The sequence below is a fragment of the Gregarina niphandrodes genome (genome assembly GCF_000223845.1).
Source record: "Gregarina niphandrodes unplaced genomic scaffold scaffold00016, whole genome shotgun sequence".
NCBI classification, from domain to species: Eukaryota; Apicomplexa; class Conoidasida; order Eugregarinorida; family Gregarinidae; genus Gregarina; species Gregarina niphandrodes.
Genome location: NW_011645785.1, coordinates 114,923 through 131,717, shown reverse-complemented (window position 1 = coordinate 131,717; position 16,795 = coordinate 114,923). Strand labels below are relative to the sequence as shown.

The window sequence follows — 16,795 nt, the reverse complement described above, 5'->3', positions numbered from 1 at the left end:
TGTTACCCTACCCCCCCGGCTAGGACGCTGTAATTTGATCAGATGGGACGGAGACATTGAATGCATGAGAGGTCCGCCGTTCAAAGCAACTCGACGGGGTTTTGTGGACCGTAGCGGCTGTCAGTTGGAAGTCTTTCCAGATTGTTATGAGATAATGAGCTGGCTGCAGTTCGCCCAGTCATTGGACTTGAGCAGTGAGCGGGACATTGGCATTTTGTTGCAGGCACTCCCATGCCAGGGATTATTTTCGGACATCGCGGCGAAATGGACGTCGGACGCAGAGAAGAAGGGCAAGAGAGCACCGCGGGGCAAAGTAAGTAGTGCAGCGGTTAATGCGGCACCGCTGGAGGAGGAACTGGCTGCAGTGGAAACGTCTGCAAGTGCCGTCTCTACCCTCAGTTCCAGCGTTTCCACCGCTCCAACTGCCCCAACCATTCCGGAAACACTGGAGTTTGGCACCACGGCACGCCGAGCCCGCGGGGTCTACATGCAGGTAGGTTGGGCGTCTCGTCCTTTCGTGACTACTTGGTCGCCAGAGGCTCTGGGCATATTGCCTTTGAAACGAAGTAATGCAATCCTCGGTAAAGGAGGTTCATTTCGGACGGTCGCACGGTACAGCGAGATTTACCCCGGGGATAAGACTACCCATTTAACTCGTATCTCTCGTGCAGCAAAGTGCAACCCCAATGAGATGGTCTTTTACGACAACGAAAGAAGAAACATCGACAGCGCAGAAGCCCTCCAGGTCCTCGCCGTCTACACGCCAAGAGGTCTTACTTGGAACAACTTCCTTGAAGGCCTCTTCAGGTACAACGGCCACTCCTAAACATCACACTTGAATGAGTCAGCCCGTCCGTAACCCGTCCATGAAAATGAACCCAAGACAGAATGAATCTATCTTTTACACCTGTATGGGTTACACGACCGTGTGGGTTACACGACCGTATGGGTTACACGACCGTATGGGTTACACGACCGTATGGGTTACACGACCGTATGGGTTACACGACCGTATGGGTTACACGACCGTGTGCCGTTCCACTTAGAGGAGCCCGAATGACAATACAATAAATGTTGTTGCATAAGCAAGTAACCAGTACATGAGAAGCCAGTAGGCAAGCAGGTTAGTTTGTCAACCAGTCCACATGAATGACTCCGTGATGGTGACTTCCGGAGGAGGAGGAGTCGGCGCGACAGGAGCTGGAGTGGGTTTCACTCGAGGCGTCGGTGGTTTGGTGATGACTGGAATCTGTTCGTGCTTGGTTTCCACGATTGGTGGCGTTAGCGAGATTGTTGATTCCGACACGGAGGAGGATATTTCCGAGCTTTCTTCCCTCTCTGGTTCGCAATATGGACAAGGCTGCTCTGGATCGGGAATTCCATAAGGGTAGGAGACCCAGGAAAGGCAGCTGACGTACATTGACGCAGGGTCTATGGGGGTGAAAACATTCCCCTTTTGGGACTTTTGGAAAGTCAATGGGTGCAAAGTTTTGTCTAAGCAAATAGTCGTTGCTTTCTCACGCCATTGGCGACAAGTTATTGGGGCGGTCACACGTTATGGATATGGGGGAACATGGTGAAGGTGCAACGGGTCGTACAGTCATATCGTGGAGGTTCCAGCTGAACAAAGTCATTCTGTATGTCGACTCGCGCTGGGGGAACTAGACCAGTAAGGTAGTCAGCAGGGTACCCTGGCAGTCGGGTGGGGAACTGGTCTGGTCGGTCAAGGCGTTCTTGTTCCGTGGAGGACATGTGCATGCAAAAATAATGAAGCTCATCGGTATCATCATTAGTAAATGCTACCCCAAAGAGACTAGACCTATTTTCCTCTGCACAACGCACGACGTCTCTTCGTAAACGCCACTCCCGACTTGCGTTGGGCCACGATCCCTGGATCCTGGGGCTGCCAACACTCTGGCATTGTGTTCACTGAGGTGTGAGCACACGTGTGTGTATCAACAGAATTGTGCACACGAATTGTGCACACGAATTGTTCACACGCAGTAGTATAGACACATATACTGTCGCCTGTTGCGGACAGGGTGTTACGGAGTATTTTCAGGTTCTCGTTTACTTACCGAAATGCCGTCAAGGATGTCTCCAAGTTCTTGACTCGAGAAATCATTCCGCGGTTGAAGGTGGGTCAGCGAGAAGTGATCGGGCACGAGGACTACAAGTTCTGCGCCATGCGCTGGTCCGATGGGTTGGCCGTAGCGATGCTAACGGACAAGGACTACCCACCGCGCGTCGCCTTTCAATGCCTTACTAAAGTGCACCATGACTTCAAATCAAAGGTGCCCGAACAGTTCTACAAGGCAGTCACGGACGACGGAGCGGCGGCCAGCTACAAAGATGTGCTCCGGGAGTTCCTCAAAGAGTTCAAAGACCCTTCCAAGTTTGATGCCGTCACCAGCACCCAACAAAAAGTAGACGAAAGCAAAGTAAGTGCTGCTGGCAACCGTAACCCTCCAGGTGGTGACTAGTCCAGTAACCGTAGTGGCGATTGGTGCGTGCTTGTAGAAAATTGTACAGAGGAGATTGGACGACGTGTTAGACAACATGCAGAACCTGGACAAGCTAGTTGAGCAGAGCGATGACCTGTCAACAAATACTCAGGTCATGTTTAAGACGGCGAAGAAAATGAAAAAGGGCTGCTGTAAGGTGACCTAGCAAAGGTGACCTAGCAAAGGTGACCTAGCAAAGGCGACCCAGCAAAGACGACCCAGCAAAGGCGACCCAGCAAAGGGGACCCAGCAAAGGTGACCAGAAGAAGTTATTTATATGCCTTGGAGCATGGCCGTTCGTTCTTTTATTCAGGCCCATCACTGTTGATTGCAAGTCAGTAGGTTGGGCGACCGGGACCTACTCTTCTGGGGGCCACGGTTTTGTCGACCTGGGACGGAGTGGGTTTGGTGATTATCCATTCTCGGAGTCGCTTTTTGTATTTAAGCCAGTCGAGCGCCGTTTTTCGGGATCGCGCCCTTCCCTCGGGGTCGAGTTCTTTTTTTGGGATCGAGCGCCGTCCCTCGGGATCAAGCACCTTCTGTTGGGGGTCCAGCACCTTCCCTCGGCATCGAGCGCCGTCCCTCAGGACCGAGCACCGTCCCTCTGGTGGCGCCCAACCCGTGGACACCGGTACAACCCCCCCTCCTCCACCTCCACCTCCACCACACCAGCTACCTCGACAGCAGCTACTTTCGCCAAGACTATCCCCCTCTGGCATTCATTCTCCTCAACGTCTTGGAATGCAGGCAACGGTCTCCTCCAAGCAGTGGAGCTCACTGCTTTGAAGTCCGTTTCGAATATGAGCCATTTCGAATATGAGCTGATGCCTCACAGCTAGACTGCGTGGCTGCTCCTGAATGGTGGGATACCCGTCGCGTCCTCCGGTATCACACCTTCTTCTTTGAGCCTTTTTGCGATACAACTCTTCTGCAATATAACTCTTCGTATGGGATCGGATGCGGCTCCTCCCATCCAACGGGATCGGATGTGGCTGCTCCCATCCAACGAGCTCGGACGGGTTCCTCCATGCCGCCAGCAACCTTGTCGTTGATGGCCACATTACAGTGTACATTCTGTTGCGCGTTTCCTGGTCAGCCGTGGCTCGTAATCTTCTTGGCGGATTTCAACGCTCGAACAACCTTCGCAAACTCCTCCTTATATTCTGCGTTTACGACGATCACTGGGTTTGAAGGATACCAATTTTTTTCCGCACCGAACTGCATCTGGAATTTGGACATCTGTCCTGAGCCAGCCTTCATTCTGGCGTTTGTTTCTTCCAGCCATTTTTGAAACTAAGAGGGATCCATATCGGGCGGGATCCATGTGGGGATCCATATGGGGAAAGTGTAGTGTCAAATAATAGTGTCAAATAATAGGGTCAAATGTTAGGACAGTGTTACAATGCTGGGAAGCGGTAGCAAGGAAAGTTACCTCAGCGGAACTGCTTGTCGAGGGCCCCGGAGTGCTGCATATGAGATGACCCGAAGATTTGGCGCGGTATATCAATTGAGGGAAGAGCTGTAGTTCTGAAGAGTCTGATAGTTCGAAGATAACGGCATTGGTTTGGGACACAGCGCTCAGTTGGTCTTCCCATAGGATCAGTTGGTTGTGAACGTTCTCAGGCAACGATACCATTTTCGGAGCGGTGCGATCCTGGCTGAGGAATTTGTTAACCACCAGAGGATGCGCATGCGAGGACAGGAACTTGATTATCTGTTCAGCTTTGAGTCCTTCCATGAGCCGCCTGGTCGCGCTCTCTCTGGTCAGCATTGCAACGACCAAGATCGGAGTAACCATTTTCACGTCGCATATCGACGCAATAATACAGGCCTGCAGAGCATCCGGGTAATAACAGAAAACACGGAAATTGCTTTCCACTATAACGCCCTTCTTCTTCGGAGTAGTGGCCTTAATATCCGAACCACTGGTACCCAGTCCACTGGTACCCAGTCCACTGGTACCCAGTCCACTGGTACCCAGTCCACTGGTACCCAGTCCACTGGAAACGGAGGTGAATGCGGTGGTACCGGTAGCGCTGATGGCGCTGGACCTGGGTTCACTGACAGCAGTGGCGTTGGCGATGCGTTGTTCCTCTTCCGCCTTGACCATTTGGATATGCATTTCCTGGAGCGGGTCGGAGGGCAAGGTCCAGAGGAACTCAAGTGAGTTGGCGGAGTCCTGGAACAGGGAAGGAGAGCAGCAGGCGCTATATCTTTGCCGGGGGAGTGCGAGAGTTCGGCTTTGGATAGGTGTGTGTTGAAGGGAGTCTGCGCCGTAGAGTTGTGATAGTAGCCAGAGTTCAGAGCCATTGGTGGCGGGATTTATAGCGAACACGCGTGCGAGGGGACAGGGTACGACGCTACGGTAGCTGCGGCCTTGGAGAGTGACCGCTGCGGAGTAGATAAGGCCGATGTCGTGAAGTGCGCTCACAAAGTCGTTCACGAAAGGCGGTGCGTCCTCGCTTACGAGTATAGGTTCGCCAATCTTGTTCGCAGCCACCTGTGCCAACAAGACCATTAGAGGCACGTCACCCGACAGAAAGCCGGTCGCGCTCATGGTGCCCACACCGCCGCCCGCACCACCGCCTGAGGTCCTGGCGGCGATGGCGGGAACTTCGACGGAAACATGTTGGCCAAGTGCGAGTTGGGTGAGAGCGCCCATTACAATGTCATCCACTTGGGTAGGGAGGTCGGAAAGGAACCAACGGACGTCAGAAGCAGCGGCTTCTTCCCCAATTTGGATCCCGGCGAATCGCTGCACTTGTTCATGTGCGAGTCCCGCACTAATCATAATATTCCGCAGTAGGTCACCCGGAGGCGGGACTTGAACGATGGGAAAGTAGCGCAGCACGGGACTCTGCGTCGCACTCTGCTTAAACGCCCATAACAACATTCCCGCCCATTTGTGCCGACTGAAACTCTCGAGAGAGGCCGCGTCTGGCCCTGTCGCCAGGTGTTTGGCTTCCTCCAGACTTGGCAGCCGCAACCACCGGAACGTTGGATGTGCCAGCACACGCTTGTCCGATACGAGCCACAGGTATGACTGCCGGAACTGCGGGTGGACCTCGTACCGAATGCGTCCTGCGTCGTTCTTACCCGCCACTTGACTCGTTCCTAATTGACTTCCGCCCACGTTGGAACCACCAGAACCAGCCATATTAGAACCGCCTAAACTTGAACCTCCCACATTGGAACCAGGACCACCAGCGCCAGGACCACCAGCGCCAGGACCACCAGCGCCAGGCCCACTGGTGACACTCAGGTTGGAACGCGTCAGGCCCCCCGGCCGACTCAGGCGACTCACTTGGCTTTGGGTCGCCGCGCTGGTGTGACTCCCCGCAACCACCGGACCCGGCCCATTGCTGCCTGTACCACCCGACGCACGACTGACTGCCGCCAGACCACCGGAACGCTTCTTAATGCCCGGCGCCGCTGGCGGTGGAGGGGCTTGCACTCGTCCTCCGGGTCGTACGGGTGCCTGTGCGGGCTGTGCAAGGTCGACGACCTTGACCACCTTAAGCTGTCGACACTGCGTCAATGCAGTACGTAAAATCTGGGTACGCTGCGCCCCCAGCGACGTCTTGAACCACACCATTAATGGCTCCCATCGTGACGGGTCGCTGATAGTTGTCATTCGCGATACCAAACACTGTGACTCTGGAGTCAACGCCGTTAACACAAACTTCACGATGGCTGGTGTCCCGAACATCGCCCCAATCACCAGGTCCTGACTCGTCCCCGAAAGCACCTTCTTTATGTGTCTTACAATCGGAGCGTCCATTTTTCAATTTTAATTTCGACGGATCGATCGATGACCAAAGCACTCAATTCTCTCCTCGTGCTCTCTGTAAGACACTGTTCCTACCCACACAGATCTACAGGCCAGATCCAGAGCTAGGGCAGGACGCTCGTTCCTCCTCTGGCACCACCCACACCAACTCGGAACCGCAGCCGCCGCTGGTACCGCCAACCGCGGTGGTGCCACTGGATCTGCTCCACGGCCGCAGTATCTGGGCTGCTCACGGGCCCTGGCTTCGCGGGCCCTGGGTTCGAATGCTGTTCCAGCCGTGATAAGAAATCTGACCCAGCCATCAAGGTTATCGGAAAGATGCAAAGGCGGTATTGTGCTTTCAGGCTGCCTTCGTTACTGGGCAACAAGGTCTGAGCGGGGCGGAGTTCGGTCCTGTGCCGGTCTCCACACAAGGAGTGTTGCCGCCTGCGTTATTGGCGGAGCAGATTCCGTCGTCGCCCATTGTACCTGAGGGTCCCATAGCCCCCGAGGAAGTGGTGATTGACGGAGAGGTGTTCGAGGAGAGTGAGGACCTGTTGCAGCGCGGCAGTGCGGCCCTCGAAGCGCCGTTCAACGCGTTGGCTGACTTGGTCGTGAGCGGCGTCCGCGACTTACAGGGCAAGGGCGACGTACGTGGGGCCGCGGAACCCGCCACCTACACCATGATCGAAACTGAACGACGTCACCTTTTCATGTGGACCGGTATCCTACTTACCATCACCACGTACATGGGCGTAATGGCCTTCTTCAACATGCCCCTCGTAAGCCTCCGTCCATACACTTCCAGCCCCCCGCCCGCACTCGCGTCTGTAGAACGAAGCACACGTGCGTTCTGTTTAGAAAAAGGATCCGTTGTTGTACACCAAGTTTTACAGCTCGGGCACTCACTAGGTCGTCTCAGCTCAAGCTCTAGCACTATTGATTCTGGCGCTCAGTGGTGGGCGCTCAGTGGTAGTTCGACTGGTTTCTTGGACTTGTCGCCCCGACTGGTCCTCGGTTACTAGCTACTGGTGGCTTCCGCCAAGACGCACTAATACATTGCCTTCCTGATCGCGCCACAGCTGTAAGACATCTGGCTTGCAGTGTCTCATTATGAGCCTATAAAGAGAGCGGTTAACCTTACGTATACGAGCACCCATTTTTGCCGACAGACGTGTGCCTGTAAGATTGTGTGCAGACTCGCGTGTGCAGAGTCTTGAATCCCGTGTAGGTCGTCCCAGATTGGATTTGGTGTAGGTTGTGTCTGGTGTAGGTTGTGTCTGGTGTGAGTCGGGTGGGTGCGGTGACCTACTCGACAATGCCTTTATAGCCGAACGCTTCGTAATTGAGGATGACTCCGGTCCTTCTACTGAGTTCGTCGCAGGCCTGCATCAAGGGGAAACCTTCGTTACGGTCGGGGTCTTCGCCGAGTTGGTATTGTTGAATCTCGCGGACGATGGCAACCAATCCCTCGACGATAAGGTCCTGCGGAAGGACATCGGTGGGCTGACCGGACCCGGGACCGGCGCCAGCCGGACCCGGAGGGTTCCGGGCTAAGGAAGGTCCCGGGGCGGGGGTTGTGGCAGGTCGCTTAGGTTTAGGGTGAACGACTCGCGGAGCGACGATTTTGGGTGGCGGGCAATTGCTGTTAGGTGGTGGTCCATTTGCACTGGGTTTTGGAACGGAGCTTCCCATGGCTTCTTTGAGGGTGGCGAGCGAGGTGTCTGGTGGCAGTAGCGGTCGTAGCAGGTAGTCATCATTGGGATCGGCCATGTGTCCAGGGCCAAGCACGGCGCCGGTTGAGCGGCTTTGAAGCTGAATGATGGCGGTCAGCATCGACAGCGAGCGATTCACGTTCCCGCAACCCAACATCGTGAAGCGGCTGTCAATTGGCCAACCGTAGAACTCTTCGTAGGTTTCCAGCAACCGCGAGCTGCTCACTGGCCCGTCGGCGCCGTGGAGCAACAGGTGGATGGAGTAGAAACACTCGAGCGGATTTGATGGAGGTAACGCCATTTTCAGAGGTGCGGCGCCGTAGCCGGCGCCGGCGGCCGGGTATCGGGTAGTTGCCTGTCCCGGACCTGGACCCTGACCTGGACCCTGACCCGGACCGGGATAGCCGTGAGTGGGGGCGTTGTAGTCCGGGTAAGGGTTGGGGCCTGGGCCTGCGTTGCTGTAATCAGGGCCGGGGTGGTAGGGGTTGTTGGCTGGGGGGTAGTCAGCACCGGGATAGGGCTTTTGTTGCAGCCCCAGACCGAAGTCCATGCTGTTGGGGGTGGTACCGGCTCGGGCGAAGGCTTCCGCGATGATGCTCGCTAGGACCTCGCGCAATTGACGAAGTTGCTCCGGCTGGTCATACTTCACAAATAGGTGCAACGGGTCGGCGGAACCCGGCGTGCCAGGTGAGGAGATGCCCACGCCCCGGAGCTGCACACAACACCCCGACTCGTCCTGCAGCCGCGCGTGGTTGTGACCTTTGGATCCAATGATCAATGCGGCCGGCTTTATATTCGGTGGGAACTCAATTCCCGAGATGGGGATCTGCGTGCAATGCTTCCACGGCTTCTACAATACAAAGCGCTCAGAACACACGTCAGCGGGAGCAGGGGGAGGGCATAGGGGACACAGCAGGGGGGAAACAGCAGAGGGGAGGGGAGGGGGGTAGGCTATACATCTTCCTTGCTTCTCGGGTTTCTGCCCGCTGACCCTTGGGACGAATCCGCACGGCCGCGGCGATCCTTCCTCTGCATTATAGTTGGCTGCGATATGCGGCCAAATAAAACTGAAGCAGGCCGTGAGGGGGAGATGGTGGTTGGTACTGGCGGGAGGAGGGAGGAGGGATAGGAAGGGCGTGGAGAATTGTTGCTGAAAGAGGGGTAAGTCACGAGAGCAGCATCTTGGACACTGAGAGGTGAGGAAGAAAAATAGTTCGTTGTTGTTTGCGAGACCGAGTGGTCGTTGCAGCTTCGGGGAGGCGCTGTCTGGTAGTCATGGTCGTGGGCAGTGGTGACGAAAAATTTGCTGAGTAGACAAGACAGAGGGGGGGATCCTGGGGGCCAGAATGGCGGGCGCATTTTTAAGGGAGGCCTTCTTTGCAACCACGGCCATGGCATTGGACAGTTATATATCGTCGTCAGAGTCTTCCGCGGGCGAAGAGGAGTCATACAGCAGTAGTGGTAGCAGCGGGAGCTACAGTTCGTCGGAGGGCTCGTCGGAGGGCTCGTCTTCCTCGGATGGCTCTTACAGTTCGAGTGATGACGGGAGCGAAATGAGTTCGAACGAGGATAGCTCTTCCTCCGCTGAGAGCGACGAGGACAGCTCTTCCTCGGGCGGTGAGGACGACGAGGACCTGGATTTCGAAGCGAAGCACGCGCGTGCGCTGAAAAAATGGGGCATTAGCGAGGTGGCTACGAGCGAGAAAAAGGACAAGCGAGAGAAGCAGGGGCCGAAGGAGCCCAAGCGTGTCTCCAAGACGGTGGCGGAGAAGGATGCAGAACGCGAGGCGGCCAAGAAGTCGTGGCGCGATGAAATCGAGCACTTGCCGGAAGAAGCGATTTTGAGTTTACTTCAGGAATTAACGCAGCAGCGCGTGAAACGTTCTAGCGAACGCAGCGAGCAGCAGGATATGCTGCGAGAGGCGGCAAACGTAGCACGGCAGCGACAGATGCCCCGGTTGTTGATAGAGTCCTTGCGGGGTGTGGTAGGTGCTGCGTTGGAGCACAGTGCGTCTATGACATTGAGTGCTCCGATGTGGCGTCGTACAGCGGAGGACGTGATGGAGTTGTATGTTGAATTGTGTCAGCATCAAGACATCACTTTCATTACGAATGAGGGTTCGCCGGCCGCGGCAATTGCGGGTTTCGTGGATCGATTGCAGTCGTCTTTGTTTAAGAACATACGCAATGGTGACAGCGCGAGCGAACAGTTGCTACCGGACCTACAGCGTCTGTTGGTTGTGGCTCATGCCTATTTGGTGAATGCCGAAGCTGAATTCGCGATTACTGGTCGTGCTCTTGAGAGCATTATAGCGCACACTTATTATATGGAGAACGAGATTGCAGCCAATCGATGGCGGGTTGTGCTTGAGGGTGTACCGGCGGTGATTAAGAAGTACCTTGTTCTTACTTTCGATGGTAAAGCTAATAACACCGAATGGATAAAACGTGCGGCGCACGAGATTCTGCGTATGAGACTTCAGGACGCGAAAATTGGATTTTACGCGACGTGTTACTTCATTCAAAATCGCGCGATTAATGGCTACGTTGAGGAAGCGCGCGATGTGTTGGCGAACACGCCTCTTTTCGAATTAGCTCAGACGCTCGATGTGGCGCAACAAATTCAGTATAACCGCGCTATTTGTCAAGTGGGTCTGGCCGCTTTTCGACAAGGAAACGCAGCTCTGGCGGCGCCATTTTTGAATGAGATTTGCGCCAATGGTAAACACCGAGAATTGCTCGCTCAAGGTGTGGCCATTGTAAAGGGTTTCGAGAAATCACCGGAGCAAGAGAAGTCAGAGAAGCGCAGACTATTACCCTCATATCTTCACATCAATCTGGATTTAATTGAATCCGCTTTTAACATCTGCAGCATGCTTGTGGAAGTACCCTATCTTCGCATGGACCTAAGACCTGGCGCGGAGAAACACACCGGAAGCAAGTCACTTCGGTTCAGAAGAATACTTGAGTACACGGAAAAGTCCTGCGTCCCACCTGAGACGAATCGTGAGATTGTGTTTGCGTGTGCCCGTAGTCTCCTTGTTGGTGATGATGAAAAGGCCATCGAACTCTTCAAAAGCCTCAAATTCTGGGCAACCTATCCATACCGAGAAGAAGTTCAGACTAAACTCATTCAAAAATTTAGAGAAATTGCCCTCACTTGCTATGTACAAAAGTACGCTAGTATATACAGCTCCATGTCAGCCAATGACCTCAGCGAGCTGTTCGAACTGCCCGCCAGTGAAGTCTATGCACAAATCTCTAGGATGATCCTCCGCAAGGAACTCAACGCATCCTGGGATGGCTCCGGAGACATTCTATATATCCAGGAAAGTGTGTGCACACCATTACAATCGTTGACACTTAATATGCTCAAACCGCTGGAAACTCTATTTGAAAGCAACCAACAAGCTCTTGCCATCAGGAAATAATTTTTTGACCACCTTGTTGCCTGGTTTCTCCCTTTGCCAGTTTGCTGGTTGATATTTTTTTCCATGTGAATGAAATCCAACCGGCGTGATATTTTGCAACATCCTGAGTGTTATAGCAGTCATCAGGATGTCGTCGACTGGAATTTTGTAAAGGACCAAGTCGCCCCATGGCCAGAACTGAGACAACAGTTGGACGATGTCCTGGACTCCAGTAATGTTGTCAACTATAGGCGCCATGACTGCTCCTATATATTGACGCAGGCGACTCTGAGGGCCTACTATGGTGTGGATTGGTCCCTGCCCCAGGACACAGACTATCTGGTTCCCGGGGTGCCCGGTAGACTGAGTTATGTGCAGTGTGTCGTCGACATTCTCCTCAGGTTGAGAAACGGCTTGGCACTCCGCGGTGTACAGGAAACCCATAATTTAGGGGAAGAGAATCCGGGCTCGGAGGTTGTAACGGAATTCGGGATGCCGCGGCAGTCTCTGAGGAAGCGTCCACACCCGAACGATTTCAATATGAAACGGTTCAAAGCTGGGTCGGTGGACGCTGCGGGGTCGGTGGACGCTGCGGGGTCGGTGGACGCTGCGGGGTCGGTGGACGCTGCGGGGTCGGTGGACGCTGCGGGGTCGGTGGACGCTGCGGGGTCGGTGGACGCTGCGGAGTCGGCGGGGGTTGAGCGTGTTGGAGTGGTTGAGCGTGTTGGAGTGGTTGAGCGTGTTGGAGTTCTTTTGGATGTACGACGCCGTGAATTATATAGGACATACTTGAGTAGCTTACGGTGGTTAGATGTGGGTACGGGGGCTAGTGCAATCTACGCGATCTTGCTTAAGAAGCATTATGACGTAGCAGAAGTGCTGGTGAGTGAGACTGACCTGAGTGCACTGGTGGCAGCTGAGGAACTTTTGAGGCGAAATGACTTGGCGGTGACCAAAGTCAGTCCCACGACTCCACGTAACATCCTCGTCGGCATTCCTCCTGACACGTACGATGCTGTATTATGCAACCCACCCTTCTATCCCGACTTGGACACGGCGCAACAAAAGACTCGACCCGGAATGAGTAGGAATGGTTCTGAAGCCGAACTCGTGTACCATCAAGGGGGCGCTCTGGCCTTCATCAAACGAATGATCAATGAAAGCAAATACCTTCATGAATGCTCCACTGCAAGCTCCACCCACAGCAGTGCTAACACCACCGGAAATGATAGAGCTATCGGAAGTGGTAGTGGTGCCACCGGAAATGGTAATAACGTGGAGAAGCATGGCCTGAAAGAATGCCTGGACGAACACGGTGACGAAGTCTCCAATGACAGAAAGCCTGGTGGTGGGGTAGAATCGATCTGCAGCGAACCGTCCTTCAATGAGTTTGTGGATGCGGAAGGCGAAAGAATAATTGTGAAGACCGGCGACTGGTCCAGAAGACGCCATTCCGGAGGACGGCAGCAGGCCGTTGCCGAAGCGACGAAACCTCCGACCCAAACTGGCCTACACCCGTGTCCCCTGTACACGGCATTGGTTTACTCGAAGGACTTGTTGAAACATCTGGAAGCTTATCTGCATCTGGAGAAGGCACCCTTCCAGCAGACAGTCTGCTTCTGCCCTGGGAAGCAGAGTCGATGGGTCATCGCCTGGCATTGGTAGACCACTCTTAAAGTCCCCAAGACATTGAGAGGATGAAGATATCGACGATGAAGATATCGACGATGAAGGATATCGACGATGAAGGATATCGAGGATGAAGGATATCGAGGATGAAGGATATCGAGGATGAAGGATATCGAGGATGAAGATATCGAGGATGAAGATATCGAGGATGAAGATATCAATTGGATCCAGAGGTGAATGAAGAAGGGTGACGGTCAGGTGGATTAAGAAGTCAGGGTGTGGGGTGGATCCAGAGTGGATCCAGAGTTACGTTGTGGTGAAGTTTCAGGGAGTGATCGCGAGGTTTACTTCTGTTTTTAGTTAATAAATTTTTTGAGGGCAATGGTGAGGCAATCTCGATCGGCTTGTTGCAATGTTCCCCCTAATGAGGAAGACTTGGTGTCGATGGAGAATGAGCATGAGCGTATGAAGAATGAGCGCCGTCACCAGAAGCAGGCCATGATCCCTACCACTTACCCGCTGCCGGAGCCTGTGTCGAGTCGTGCCCGCCGGAGCCAGAAAAGACAGATTGCGGAAACGGAGACGCCCGCAGAGACACCGGAGTACAGTCAGACGTTCACCCCGAGTAGCCAGCGTCCAGACCCGTTGCGCGATTCGATGCGCAATCCATTCGTGGACGAGAAGGCAAGTTTATATCGTTCGAGCCGGGGTAGTCAGGCGCGTTCGAGGAGCGCGGTAAGTGGTGAGAGTCACCGTAAGTCTCTCGCCGATGACTCCTACACCGGCCGGCGGTCGCAGAGCATGACCAAGAAGAGCCACGGCTGTCTCAACATGTGCATGCCAACCAGCTACCCGCAACCAGAGACTAATGGAGCTTCACACCACGGAGTTTCACACGACGGAGTTTCACACCACGGAGTTTCACACGACGGAGCTTCACGAGCCTCCTGTATATCCGACGCTTCACCCAACGTTAACTTCGCCCTCCCCATCAACGAACGTTACGCTAGCCAGTTCACCAACTACTCCAACCAAGCCTTCTTCCATACCGGCGCAGCCGCTGCCACCGCCGGCCTCAACCTCCATGAACTGTCCTCCAACATCACCCACCAAACCTACGACGAACCCGTCACGACGAACGTCCCCACGACCGCACCCGTGTCTGCACCGCCCGCCCCGGTCATTGTGGAAAGCATCCCTCTCGAGAACCTCATGAAGCCTCCCGCCGCGAGTCATGTCAGTCCACTACCGCCTCTGACCACACCCTCGGCCATGCCTATCACCACACCCTCGACCGTCCCTCTGCCCGGGCCTGCGACCTCGCCCGCCCCGGTCATTGTGGAAAGCATCCCCGTCGAAAGCCTCATGAACCGTCCCGCTTCTACCGCCATACGACCAATCCGCCAGGAGTCAGTAATGCTCAAGACCGGTGGCACCACCGCCGCCTACGCCACAGGCAACTCCTACACCGCTCACTCGGACGCTCTCGTCTCGCGTTATAGCTCGCTAAACCCCGCCGTGGGAGCCGCGGGTCTTGGAGGCAGTGGCCTGGGAGGCAGTGGCCTGGGAGGCAGTGGCCTGGGAGGCAGTGGCCTGGGAGGCAGTGGCCTAGGAGGCAGTGGCCTAGGAGGCAGTGGCCTTGGAGGCAGTGGCCTGGGAGGCAGTGGTCTGTTAGGCAGTGGCCTGGGCAGCGGGTTAGGTACGTCGGTGGGCCAGGCGAGCAACGCAGTTGTACCCCCGCTCGCTCAAGACTCGACGCAAATGAATTACGTGACTCAGGATTCCGCGCGCAGTAGCTCTTTACGCAACAACTCTGTTCAAGTCGACTCGATGCATATGGATCCTCCCCGTCCGATTGACTCGGTGCTTGGCTCTCGGAACTCAGAGGACAGTCGGAGACCGGCGGAAGATGAACTGGAGGCCGCTCCACTCGAAGACCCCGCGCCCGAGGAGTCCGTCGAATCGGAAGAACAGTTCGTACCCACGCAGGTACCGCTTATGGACAGCCAGACTATCCAGACTTTCACCCGAGGTCAGGCAGGAGGCCTGGCGGAAAGCCAGGTCTTGAGCCAGCCGGGTAATTACCAGTACCAGCCCACCGGTTATCAGACCACTGGGGGTACCTATCAGACCACTGGGGGTACCTATCAGACCACTGAGAGTACCTATCAGACCACTGGGGGTACCTATCAGACCACTGGGGGTATCAACTACCAGACCACTGGGGGTACCTATCAGACCACTGGGGGTATCAACTATCAGTCTCCGGGTGGTACCTACCAGAATGAACGGACGCTTACTGGGGAGGCGACAGTTGACATCAGCAATACCGCCGATGGGCTATACCCATCCACCGTCCAGCACAATAATTTCTACTCTTCTCTCAAGCCACAAGTGTTCCCCGAAGTCTTCCACGGAGCGAATGACCCCTCCTACAGTCCGCAGAGTTGCGCGAACAACCAAGCTGCCTACACTGATCGGGCCGAGCAAGGCATTAGCCCGGCAATTAACAATAACGAAGCTTCCAATAATAGTCAAGCTACCATCAATGCCAGTAGGGCCAGTGAGAGTACGATTAGCGAATCACCCATCACCTATGAACCTATATACAGCCACCAGCCACTAGATAATAATCAGCCTATGTACAACAGCCAGCCTATGTACAACAGTCAGCCTGTATACAACATCCAGCCTGTATACAACAGCCAGCCTGTATACAGCAGTCAGCCAATTAACAATCAACCTGAGTACACCAACTACCAAACTGGCCACGCTGGGTACTACGATGCCTCAACCAATAACCAAACGAAGGCCAATGTCACCAGGATCAGTGAGACCACGGCTACCTTCTCGCAGCCGACGGTCAACCCGATCTCCATCCCGACCACTCAAATTTTGCACCAGTCCCGCTCGACAGGCCAAACGCCAAACGTCTTCGAAGACCGCAGCGGTGACTTCCGCCCTGGGCCGGCCACAAACGGTTCTCCCCTCTCGCCTAGTGGTTATCACTCACTGGCTCAATCTTCAGTGGTTCAGGCTCCAGCGACTTCTACCACCTACCAGCCGTCAGCTGCCGTTCAGACTTCGCCCGCTACTTACCAGCCATTGACGCAGAACTCTTCCTCTCAGTCGTGGACGCCCGCTTCTACCCCTGAAGTGCCGACCTCGGTCACCACCATTCACACTTCACTGGCCCAGACTTCTGCAGTTCAGGCTCCCACCACATACCTGCCGTTGACCCAAACTTTCGCAGTTCAGGCTCCTGCCACCTCGCCCGTTACATATCAGGCTTTGACGCAGAACTCTTCCTCTCAGGCGTGGACGCCCGCTTCCGTCCCTCAGGTGCCAACCGCGTCCCTTACCACTCATCAGTCACTAGCCCAAACATCTGCAGTTCAGGCTCCAGCGACTTCGACCACTACTTATCAGTCATGGGGCCAAACTTCTGCCGTTCAGGCTCCAGAGACTTCCACCACTACCCACCAGCCGTTGACACAGACTTCTGCAGTTCAGGCTCCAGCGACTTCGACCACTACTTACCAGCCATGGGGCCAAACTTCAGCAGTTCAGGCTCCAGAGGCTTCCACCACTGCCCACCAGCCGTTGACACAGACTTCTGCAGTTCAGGCTCCAGCGACTTCGACCACTACTTATCAGTCATGGGGCCAAACTTCAGCAGTTCAGGCGCCTGTGGCGTCCACCACTACCTACCAACCATCAGCTCAAACTTCTGCCGTTCAGGCTCCAGAGACTTCCACCACTGCCCAC

At 55.0% G+C, this 16,795-nt stretch overlaps 7 protein-coding genes across 7 annotated transcripts; 5 read left to right on the top strand and 2 right to left on the bottom strand.

Moving 5' to 3' along the window:
• Positions 1 to 154: 154 nt before the first annotated feature.
• On the top strand, positions 155 to 826 carry GNI_086870 (acid phosphatase; the record flags this gene model as incomplete). Its single annotated transcript, XM_011132381.1, has 1 exon — positions 155 to 826. The coding sequence occupies one exon, from the start codon at positions 155 to 157 to the stop codon at positions 824 to 826; it is 672 nt and encodes a 223-aa protein (XP_011130683.1).
• Positions 827 to 1,767: 941 nt separating this feature from the next.
• Positions 1,768 to 2,670, top strand: GNI_086860 (SNARE protein; the record flags this gene model as incomplete). Its single annotated transcript, XM_011132380.1, has 3 exons — positions 1,768 to 1,853; positions 2,063 to 2,441; positions 2,521 to 2,670. 3 exons carry the CDS (start codon positions 1,768 to 1,770, stop codon positions 2,668 to 2,670), a joined length of 615 nt encoding a protein of 204 aa, XP_011130682.1.
• A 1,200-nt stretch (positions 2,671 to 3,870) lies between these two features.
• GNI_086850 (transcription factor Tfb2) lies at positions 3,871 to 6,285 on the bottom strand (the record flags this gene model as incomplete). The annotated part of the gene is made up of 1 exon (XM_011132379.1): positions 3,871 to 6,285. The coding sequence occupies one exon, from the start codon at positions 6,283 to 6,285 to the stop codon at positions 3,871 to 3,873; it is 2,415 nt and encodes an 804-aa protein (XP_011130681.1).
• Positions 6,286 to 7,581: 1,296 nt separating this feature from the next.
• On the bottom strand, positions 7,582 to 9,023 carry GNI_086840 (hypothetical protein; the record flags this gene model as incomplete). The annotated part of the gene is made up of 2 exons (XM_011132378.1): positions 7,582 to 8,838; positions 8,946 to 9,023. 2 exons carry the CDS (start codon positions 9,021 to 9,023, stop codon positions 7,582 to 7,584), a joined length of 1,335 nt encoding a protein of 444 aa, XP_011130680.1.
• Positions 9,024 to 9,541: 518 nt separating this feature from the next.
• GNI_086830 (eukaryotic translation initiation factor 3 subunit 8) lies at positions 9,542 to 11,419 on the top strand (the record flags this gene model as incomplete). Its single annotated transcript, XM_011132377.1, has 1 exon — positions 9,542 to 11,419. The coding sequence occupies one exon, from the start codon at positions 9,542 to 9,544 to the stop codon at positions 11,417 to 11,419; it is 1,878 nt and encodes a 625-aa protein (XP_011130679.1).
• Positions 11,420 to 11,488: 69 nt separating this feature from the next.
• Positions 11,489 to 13,063, top strand: GNI_086820 (methyltransferase small domain protein; the record flags this gene model as incomplete). The annotated part of the gene is made up of 1 exon (XM_011132376.1): positions 11,489 to 13,063. One exon carries the CDS (start codon positions 11,489 to 11,491, stop codon positions 13,061 to 13,063), a length of 1,575 nt encoding a protein of 524 aa, XP_011130678.1.
• A 345-nt stretch (positions 13,064 to 13,408) lies between these two features.
• GNI_086810 (hypothetical protein) lies at positions 13,409 to 16,182 on the top strand (the record flags this gene model as incomplete). Its single annotated transcript, XM_011132375.1, has 2 exons — positions 13,409 to 15,977; positions 16,064 to 16,182. The coding sequence occupies 2 exons, from the start codon at positions 13,409 to 13,411 to the stop codon at positions 16,180 to 16,182; spliced, it is 2,688 nt and encodes an 895-aa protein (XP_011130677.1).
• Positions 16,183 to 16,795: the final 613 nt, after the last annotated feature.